The sequence below is a fragment of the Takifugu rubripes genome, chromosome 6 (assembly GCF_901000725.2).
Source record: "Takifugu rubripes chromosome 6, fTakRub1.2, whole genome shotgun sequence".
Taxonomy (NCBI): domain Eukaryota; kingdom Metazoa; phylum Chordata; class Actinopteri; order Tetraodontiformes; family Tetraodontidae; genus Takifugu; species Takifugu rubripes.
Genome location: NC_042290.1, coordinates 11,988,192 through 11,997,868, shown reverse-complemented (window position 1 = coordinate 11,997,868; position 9,677 = coordinate 11,988,192). Strand labels below are relative to the sequence as shown.

The following is a 9,677-nucleotide window of genomic DNA, read 5'->3' as shown; positions in this document are numbered from 1 at the left end:
AGGTTCCAGAAACTTGAGTCTGGTTGTTCCAGGTGAAAACAGGAAGTCTGTCGACTCGGATAAAGAAAAGCTGAACGATGATGTTGGTGGGTTAAAAGATGCGTTGCTTTAATCAAAGGCCTCAAAGCATTATGGGAAAGAAAGAGATCCACATTAAAACTCTTACTTTTGCAGATTCGTCAGCTTTTTTCCTCCGACATCAGAATTGAGCTCCTGTGAACTGAAGTTTTATCTCCACCCACGTTAATCTTTCCTAACACAGACACACCCGATCGTGTGTGTGTGTGTGTGTGTGTGTGTGTGTGTGGTGTGGGGGGGGGGGGGGGGGTGCTCCTCTGGAGGACATGAGAAGTTGAGCTGATCTCACCTCTGTTCGAGATCAGCTTTAGGCTGAGCTCTTTTGATCTCGATGATCTCGCGAGTCTGGTTTCATCTGGTTTTGTTCTTGTCCTGACAGGCCTCCCCCCCCCCCCAGGTATGGGAAACGCCAGAGCAAAGCAGGAGGTAAAGAAAGGCGTGGAAGCATTGTTGCTTCAAGCTGAACTTAAAGATTGCGCGTGTATCTGGGGTTCTCTCAGCATTTATGACAGAAAACCAGATTTACCAGTTTTCATTGCTTCATTTAAGGTGATAAAGTTACTGAGCGTGTGGCTCGGCCCACACGGGGAGGAGACTGTCTGAGTCTCTGTAAAAACAGGTATTCACGCCTTTCTTCCGCTTCCCTCCGTCTTCACTTCCCTTCACCAAACGGAACCTCAGATTTTGTGGGGACACTGAACGCACCACCTGCCTGCGACCTGCTGTCGGCGTGAGTAGATGAGCTCCAACCTTCTTCTCTGGTGACTCTTGAGGTTTGGTGACTCTAGCGTGGGAACAAATCTCAGACTCTTCGGGGGGAGAAGCTTCAACTGATGAGCTGTTGCTCTCCCCGCGACGGCGTTTTCACCCTTCACCGTACCACGCTGGAGCTACGGCTATGTTCATGTTTTCATTTATCATTTAACTCGTAATTTTCTTTCTTATAAAAGGACAGAAAGATGTGAGAATCCTCAAACTTTCAACCTTTTTATCAGAAAAGTTTTATTGCAGTTTTTCCAGGATGAACTTTAATATTATAAATCTCTTTTCCTTTTATTGTTTACATGGAATTAAGTTGTTTTTGGGTGTTTTTTTTTTTACCTGTCGTTTGTTACATATAACTTATACATGTCAACACTTGTATACTTTATTTTAATCATCTCTACGTTTGATTCTTAACATGCTTTTATTCTAGGACCTAGTGGAAGTGGGCTCTGACCTTTGAATTTACCAGTGAAATCAGTGGGTGGCCGAGACGTCCCTCACAGGTCGGAGCTGCGCTTTCACAGCAACACTCCAACATTTAACCTCTGAAGGCAGAAAATGACTTTTCCTTTTACAGGATGAGAAAACATACATTTATTTGCTGAGTTTTAAAGTGACACGGTGGAAAATCCTGACATCAGAAATGTGATATACACTCCAGCTGATCAAACGTTTCCCAAACCTTCACAGAAATGTGGATTCTGTGTCCTCTTCTCCATCCACAGTCGTGACCTGCTGATGGCAAAGCATCAGCGCGGGTGAAATCTTTCCCCCAGAACCTTCAGGAGCTTTTAAGAAGTTTGAAACGGCCGTCTTACTGCGTCCCACCTCGGCAGCGGTGGCGCCCTGCGTGAGGCCCGCCGAGGCCGCTCACCCGTCCCACCCTGTTCAGAGGGAGAACGCTGTGGCGGCTTTGCCATCAGGAGGTCACGACGGCACCGGGACCTGACAGAAAGACACTGAATCCACACTTTTGGGGAGCCTTTTAAAGGCTGTGGTCCTAAACACTTGGTTGCTTGTAATGTTTTTTGTCTCTCTTCCCTCAGACAGCTCGTCCTCTGCCATGTCTGTGTCTGACCTGGTCCCTCAGCCCAGAGGTGTGGACCGTAACCTGCCCACCTGTGGAGAGACCCAGTGCAACAGTCACGGGACCTGCGAGTTGCCTCCTGGTGGTGGAGGCAACTTGGTGTGCAACTGCCAGCTTGGTTACCGGGGCGAGACCTGCGAGGACACGGTGAACGGCTCCTTGAGCCTGCCGCTGACCCTGAGCGTGCTGGCCGTCATCATCGGCCTGCTGGTCATAGGCTTCATCTTTGCCAAACTGAGGCAGAAGCAGAAACGCCAGCGCAGGTAACCATCGGTCTACAAACATGTCTGGGCTTATTTGAATGAAAGGGAACTCTGCTCGTGCTGGATGTAAAACTAGTCAGATGTGTTGATTCAGGTTGGTGTGAAATCAGACGGCAAATCCAACTTTAACAATCTTTGAATCTCCAGTAACAGCAGATTTATGGCCCTGTGGTGAAGAGGCAAAGGTGCTGCTGCCCCCTGGTGGCCCCTGCTGGCACATTTCCCCCGAGTCATATTTCATACAGATTTTAATTCAAATTTTAAAATCTTACTGGTTTTGTTATTTGACACTGACATCAGGAGCTCTTGGGTTTATCACATTATCTTATTTTGGTCGTCATCCAGGATAATTGACGCTCTGCAAAATAATTTTTTTTTTTTTTTTAATTCCAGGAAACTTCAGGCTGAAAAACACAGCAGAAATGTCTCTGTGTGAAGTGGAGTGTCACACCTGGGGAGGGATAAACCATTTATAATCACACATTCATTCAGATTTACCGTAACTCTCATAATATCTCGCCAACGACACTTTCAGCAGTCATATTTATCCTTCGAAAATTCCCGCCATTTGTTTAAGAATGGCAAACTTTTTATTTCTTCTTTAGAATGTTCGTATATTGTTTCTCTGCTCGTGATGACATCAGGCGCCACTGAGGCCACGCCCACTTTGACTGAGGAAATGTTTTAAACAGCCAAATTTGCCACTTTCCATTAATTTCTTTGCTCCGACGGCAGGAACAAACGCCTGATGTGGAGCGTTTCATCTCCTGTTCTCGGTCCATCCTCCACCTTTCTGCTCACCTTTGCGGTTAAATCGTGAGTTGATGTTGGGTTTGGGGGTTTGGGCCAACGGGAGGCCTGAGCTTCTCCAGGAGACACCAGAGGTGAACATGAAAGGCTCCAGTCCGACAGACTTCAGCAGCACGAGCGTTCGCTTGTTGTCGTCTCCATCATTGTTTCCTCCCACGCGTCCACCTTGTTTCAAGCTCCTCGACGTTTTTATGCTGTTGACTGAATCGCCTTTGACTTGTTTTGATGTGAAACTTTTGCCTTTGCTAGAAATAAATATCGACTTTGTAAAAACGTGGCTGAGCCGTTCCTGCAGACGCCTGCGATTAGTCACAATCTTCCACTAATTCCGGTTGTTTTTAGTCATCGTCTCCCTTTTTCCTCATGTGTCACCATCTAAAATGATAAATGACTAATCGCCAAACACGGCGTGTTATTTGAAAGAACAGTCGCATCACATGAGTGTGGCGACAATGAGGTCGGACTGGTTATCAGGAGCTTCAGTTTCAGGTGTGTTCGCTGCTCGTTCTCACGTTCGCGCCTTTAATTGTAGCATTTATCCGTAGCTTATCTTTATCCTGAGCTTCACTGCCACGTCAGTCCTTTCTGGTCTGACCTTTGACCCCTTCAGAAACCCCACTGTGACTGTGCACCTTTGAAACACAATGGGAAGACCCCAGTCGGCTCATTATGGTCATTAGTCACGGCCTCGCTGTAGCCAGCGTTGCTAACCGAGCTAGCTGGGCTGCTGCTCGTCCGCCCAGGGCCTCAGGAGACCTTCATCCGGCCCTGGGACCAGAACCAGAGTGATCGGGTTCTGCTGTTGTCTCCTGCAGTGATTCGTGGGAACCGGAGCCACAGAGGGTCGATTGTTGGCTACAGCGGCGCCTTGTTTGGGGTGTTGATCCAGCCATGCTGCCAGACCAGCCGTGCTCCGACAGACCGGTCCGGCCACATTGTCTCCGCTCTCAGGAAAACAATAAAAAGCCAATTCTCCAGTCAGATATGTGCTGTCACGCTGCGAGATTCCTGAGGTCTGAGTGTTGCCTCCGTCAGCGCGTCACGTCACACGAGCCTCGTTAAAGCACTCGTTAAATATGCACCAAGCAAAGGCGTCGCATAAGAAATGGACTCGATCGTCTTCCGCTAGAATACAAAACTCATGTTTAATAATCAAATATCAGGGAGAAAACGTTGATTTCTTTTTCAGCAGGCAGCCATTGCACGCATTTACAGTATTTACATTAAAAGGGTGATTTTTGCTGGATTGGCCACAGGAAGCAAGTTACAAAATCATCAATCAGAGCGACTGAACCTAATCTCAGTTTGTCAGTGATTATTTCAGCTAATTAAAAACACATTCACACTTTCCCCCCTGACAAATTCCACACTGATTTTGTTCCTTCGGATCACGAGAGACAACTGTTGGTACAAGTCAAAGGTCAAACATCTCCTCTCTCTGGGCCCAGGCCTCTTCCTATAAATCCCATGAAGGCCTGAATCACCTAAATGAAGGGTTTAGTGAAACCTTTCTGCTGTGAGTGATTATGGTTCTAGAGATGCAGATGTCCCCCCTGGAGGCTCACAGGTCGGCATCGTAGGGTCTGCTGCTGACGGTGGTGTTGATGGAGCGGGCTGCGGGGCTCTTCGCGCGGGGGAAGGACACGTCGTCATCCAGGGAGTCTTTGGAGTACGGCACGCTGCTGCTGACGCTGCTCCTGGCCCGGTTCAGGCTCGGGACCTCGAACCTTCGGGGCTCCGGCTTCTGCTGCTTGTAGCGCTCCTCCATCACCTCCTCCACCCGCCGCTCCCCGCGGTTCTTGCCGCCGCAGCAGCGGCAGATCCCGATGAACATGACGAAGCCGGCCAGGATTTCAAAGATCCCGCCGATGAAGCCCAGCACGATGCAATAGCCGACGCGCACGTCCGTGAGAGGCGAGGAGGACGGGATCTCGTTGATGAGGTGGGTGTACCAGGAGATCGGGATGATGGTGAACACACCCGAGATGAAGATCAGCAGGCCTCCCAGGCCGGCCACCGTCCAGTTCGGGTTGTCTCTCCAGCAGCGGACGCCCGGGATGGCCACGATCAGGCCGATGATGGTGACCACCAGGGAGGCCACCATCAGGCCCTGAGCCACCGGGATGATCTCGTGGTTGAAGTAGGTGGTGTCCTGCAGGCCGCACTCCGCCCTGGACTCAGTGGAAGTGGCCCTGCAGATGTCCCATATGCCCTGCTGGAGGAACGTGTCGACCGGGGTGTTGGGAAGGTTGTGCAGAGTCCTCCAGTTCGGTGCCACCGTCGCGGTGAGGTCCAGGACCCAGCCGCAGGGAGACAGCACCAGCCCGAAGATCAGGATCCCGGGAGTCCGCAGCGAAGTCCGCATCCACTCCTGCGCAGACCGTGTGGGCATGATGTTGCTGTCGTGCTTCCTCGAGTCAAAATACGGTCCCAAACCGGACCTGCAGACTTTTGACAAACAGCTGCTGTGCAGGAACGTGTCTGACTGAAACCTGTCTGGGGGCGTGGCCCGGGGCGTGGCCTCCCCGTCACCTGCATCAGGTGCGGCGCGCAACGTTTAAAAGTACAGAAAGTTTCGATGAGGGCTTTTATTCTGCAAAAAAAAAGGCAAATAAAGGTTGGAGAGTCGCGGGGTGTGTCAAGAATCAACAGATATTGTAACACAAGTGACGTAACGGTCTGTTTTATATCCGAGATTAGCTCACCTGTGAACAAAACCTCTCAAAACGTTTTCAGGAATGTGAGAATTTAAAACAGAAAAGACAGAAATTCTGATCTTCCTGGTTGACTCAATTAAAATTGGCTAATTTAACTATTTAAATTAAATAGTTAAACACAAACATACACAGTCGGGGAAGATAATGATGCTGATGGGCTCTGGAAATCATTTCTAAGGAATGTTGTTCGACAGGAATCCTTTGTCTCCAGCTCAGCTAGTTGTTCTATATATAGTTTCCTCTCAGACTCATGTGCATGAACAAAATTATTTTCTAAGGTCTCAGGAGGTGAACTCCCCGTCAGAGGGCCCAAAATGGCCCATCAGCGGCTCCACCTTCGCCTTTGTGACTGAGCAGCACCACACAATGATCATGGACAAGCTTCCCTGTTTTGTTGTCGTCTCACAAATTATGGCAGCATTTGATGTCCCGCACAGTGGTGGAACCACAGCCCTGCCCCTGTTGCCGCAGCAACCAGCCCAGAACTATTCAAACCATTAACTTGTTGGTTTTACGTAACCGAGCTTAACCCCGGCTCATGGCGAGCAGGGCGCCGCCGTGCTTGTTTAAACACTGAAGACGCAAACAAAATATCCCAGTTATTTCTTCTTCACTCTGGCGCCCGTCACGTGGCTGTGGTTGGGGTCAAAGGTCACCCAGCCCAGCAAACCTGCGACTACAGTGTGGAAGGTGTTGAACTCTGCCCTCTCTCCATCATCTGTTTCCCAGTCCCGGTCGGAGCGGGACTGGGAAACAGATGATGTTCCCGGCGCCCTCTTCAAGCACGACAAGTATGTGGATCAACTCCCTGAGCAGACCTTTGCGAGCTCGTTTCCTCGGCTGTGCTCTTGTTTACTTTCACCGAGGTGTCACGTGATTTCCCAGTTGTCACGTTATCGCTGCATCTGACAGACTTTTTGAGACATTTAGTCATGACTGTTGGTTTGACCCTTTCTGAAATTCATAATGAGTCTCTCGTGCATCGTGTGGGGTCAGAGTTTGTGTCATGCAACTGCTCGTGCACTATGAGCTCGGCTACATGTGGATTTCAATGCTGTGACCTCACCTCTCCTCCAGCTTTAGCTCGTTGGTCATTTTGGTTTTTCTGAAAAATTTCCATTTAATAATTGCATTAAAATAGAGACTTTTCTGTGTAACATTTACAGTTATGAATGGAATATTTGTCGTTCATTTCAGGTAAGTCCTCAGGAAGAACAATGCAGGAGGAAGTCAGATGACTAAAACAGGAAAAACAACTGGCATGATTGGCTGAAACAGGCTGGTCAGGTTTGTTTTTACTTATCTAGGTCAAAATTTATTTTAGCATTATTCGAAATAGAATGCACTGACAACTAGTGGTTAAGTGACGACACAAGATATCGTAAATTTACTCAAAACCTGAGAATGACAGGAATCATGGCCGCTGCAGTTTGTTGTTATTACTCATTTTATACGCTAGATGGAGACATTCAACCAAAAAATCCGCAAACTTGTTTTATTATAAGGTTTAACACACATACAAGCTCTCCACAATCTGAAACTTCAGTTAAATAAAAGGAACCCTTTAAAAAACAAATATATACATACTATATCTTTATATCTATACAAATATTACTGTAACCTCATGATGTTTTAAAACTGAGCCGTTGTTACTTACGTTTAAGTGCCAAATTTAAGGTAACAAGACTAAATTTAATATTAAATTTTAAATTTTAACAAAAATTAAGTCTTTATTCGGTGAGATCCTTGAAAATTTCCCAGTTTGAGTTTCCGTCACCGGAAGTGGCACTTTCTATTCCGGAAGTTGTCAGCAGTGTTTTGTTGCTGGTCGGAGATTGTTGTGCTGTGAAAATGGCGACGTCTCGTCGCACCTCTCAGCAGCAGCAGCAGCAGCCGCCGAACCTTCAGTCTTCTCCCCCCCGCGGTTCTTCTCTTCTCGGCGGCCCTCCTGGCTCTCCGTCGGCGGCCACCGACGATGCCCCGCTCCCACCCAGGGGAGCGATGGAGGACGCGGCGGAGGGTGAGGAAGCCCCGGAATCTCCCACCACAGCCGCCGCCTCTCCGGTTCTGGCCCTCACCGCCAGCAGCAGCAGCAGCAGCGGCGGCAGCAGTAGCAGCAGCAACGGGCCGAGCAGCACCGTTAGCTCCCCGACCACCACCGAGAGTAGCGGCACCAGCTCCGTCTCCACCCCCGAGTCCGGCGGGGGGAACCCGTGCAGCGGCGCCGCGAACGGCGCCTTTCGGGAGTTGTTCGAAGCCTGTCGGAACGGGGACGTTTCCAGGGTGAAGAAACTCGTAGATGCCGTGAACGTGAACGCCAAAGACATGGCGGGACGTAAATCCACCCCGCTGCATTTTGCTGCAGGTAACGGCACTATTGTGGCCCGTTTTAACCCGAACGGGCTGTTTTCGGGTTCCACCACAGCCAACAGGTCGCCACTTTAACCCTTCCCAACTCTTCCTTTAACTCTGTTTTTCATAGTCGGTGGTCTCTCATTAGCATGTAATAACAGCGCTTTATACGTCATAATCACATCACAAATTCTGTCAAATATTCAACATCGGAACAACGATGGATCCTGCATGATGATAAATTTATTCCTATTCTTTCCTAATTATTATATATAAGTCATGGCTTTTGTTGGAATGTTGGTGATATCTGACCTCTACCCACCTGCAGGTTTTGGCCGTAAGGACGTGGTGGACCATCTGCTGCGCACGGGCGCCAACGTGCACGCCCGGGACGACGGCGGCCTGATCCCGCTCCACAACGCCTGCTCCTTCGGTCACTCCGAGGTGAGTCCGCGCACGTGCTGAGGTGTGAATCCGCCGGTTTGTTTGGCGTTTCTGGGGTGGAGAATCTCCTCACGGGTGCCTCATTTCTAACTTCACCTACTCAGAAGCTGGGAGTCGTCGGTTATTTGTCAATGATCAGATTCTGAGGCCTCCAACTTCAGCAACCGAGCTTCAGAATTAAAGAGAAGGGGAAAGAAACCCTCCTCATTAGTTGGTGCACATGAAGGTTTCAGACAGAAATGATGCGTTTAAGGACCTCTAAGCTGTAGGGCAGCGTTTCTTCTGAAAGTTTCCCTTTGGTGAGCTCATGTTTGAAGTAACAGGAAGTAGCTGTGTGTCCCAGGTGAGCTTGTTGGTGCTGACCTGCGCAGGGAAGATTCCCTCCATCGCTCGTTAGACCCGGCGTTCCGTAGCGTCGATGTGCCGACTGTTTTTGAATTTACCGGCTTCATTTTCAGACCCAGGTGATGCAGAATGGCCTGGTAACCTATTAGCTAAACATCAACGCAGCATCTTCTTCTTTACTAAGATAAGCACAAGCACCAGAACCAGATCTAAATTCCATCACGCAGCATTGTACGGTATGTTTTATAATCCCTTTATAACGGCACAAAATGCTCCGCTGGGTTGGATTTAGCCGCCGGCCTCGACTTTGACGTGAGCGCCGCGGCGACACGAGTGAAAAATGTGTGAAGCAAAAAAAAAAAAAAAAAAAAAAGCCTCCCAGACGTTCACACCTGAGCAGAATTTCAACGAGTTCTGCTGGTACAAAGTTGTGGAGGCAGGAGTTTGTCTTTCCTGCAAATGTGTGCAGCCGGCCTTAAAGATCCCAGCGAGGAAACCGGAACGTCCTCCCTCTGAGTTCTGCCCACACGCACGGCTGTTTTTGAACATCTGTGACACGGGCGCTAACGCGCCGCGTCCCCGCGCCCATTAACCACTCGGATCGATCTCCTGTTTACGCATTCGGAGGCTTTCAGAGCTTTCGAGGGGAGCACTTCTCCCACCTTGTCGGCGCAGAGCTACGCTAATGCGACTGCACGATCCGGCCGATTTGCATAGCGATGAGTCAACAGCGCCGAGCCGACAGGAAGAGTCACTCACCCGCTGCAGAACCTGCCAAAAGCTCCGCGTTCTCATCTAATTTGGACACTTGAAGCT

The 9,677-nt window shown here is 49.3% G+C and overlaps 2 protein-coding genes across 3 annotated transcripts in view; one reads left to right on the top strand and one right to left on the bottom strand.

Moving 5' to 3' along the window:
* Window positions 1-4,123: 4,123 nt before the first annotated feature.
* Window positions 4,124-5,467, bottom strand: cldn23.1 (claudin 23.1). Its single transcript, XM_003965625.3, has one exon. It carries the CDS (start codon window positions 5,393-5,395, stop codon window positions 4,565-4,567), a length of 831 nt encoding a protein of 276 aa, XP_003965674.2. The 5' UTR covers window positions 5,396-5,467; the 3' UTR covers window positions 4,124-4,564.
* Window positions 5,468-7,529: 2,062 nt separating this feature from the next.
* The window catches only part of LOC101061340 (poly [ADP-ribose] polymerase tankyrase-1), a 38,829-nt gene continuing 36,681 nt past the window's right edge, over window positions 7,530-9,677 (top strand). The window contains exons 1-2 of one of the 2 annotated variants that reach the window (XM_029837630.1): window positions 7,530-8,085; window positions 8,401-8,516. In XM_029837630.1, coding sequence (XP_029693490.1) covers window positions 7,572-8,085; window positions 8,401-8,516 — 630 coding nt within the window. In that variant the 5' untranslated portion in view covers window positions 7,530-7,571. The remainder of the gene's footprint in view (window positions 8,086-8,400; window positions 8,517-9,677) is intronic. The other variant, XR_003888736.1, reaches the window with a different exon arrangement.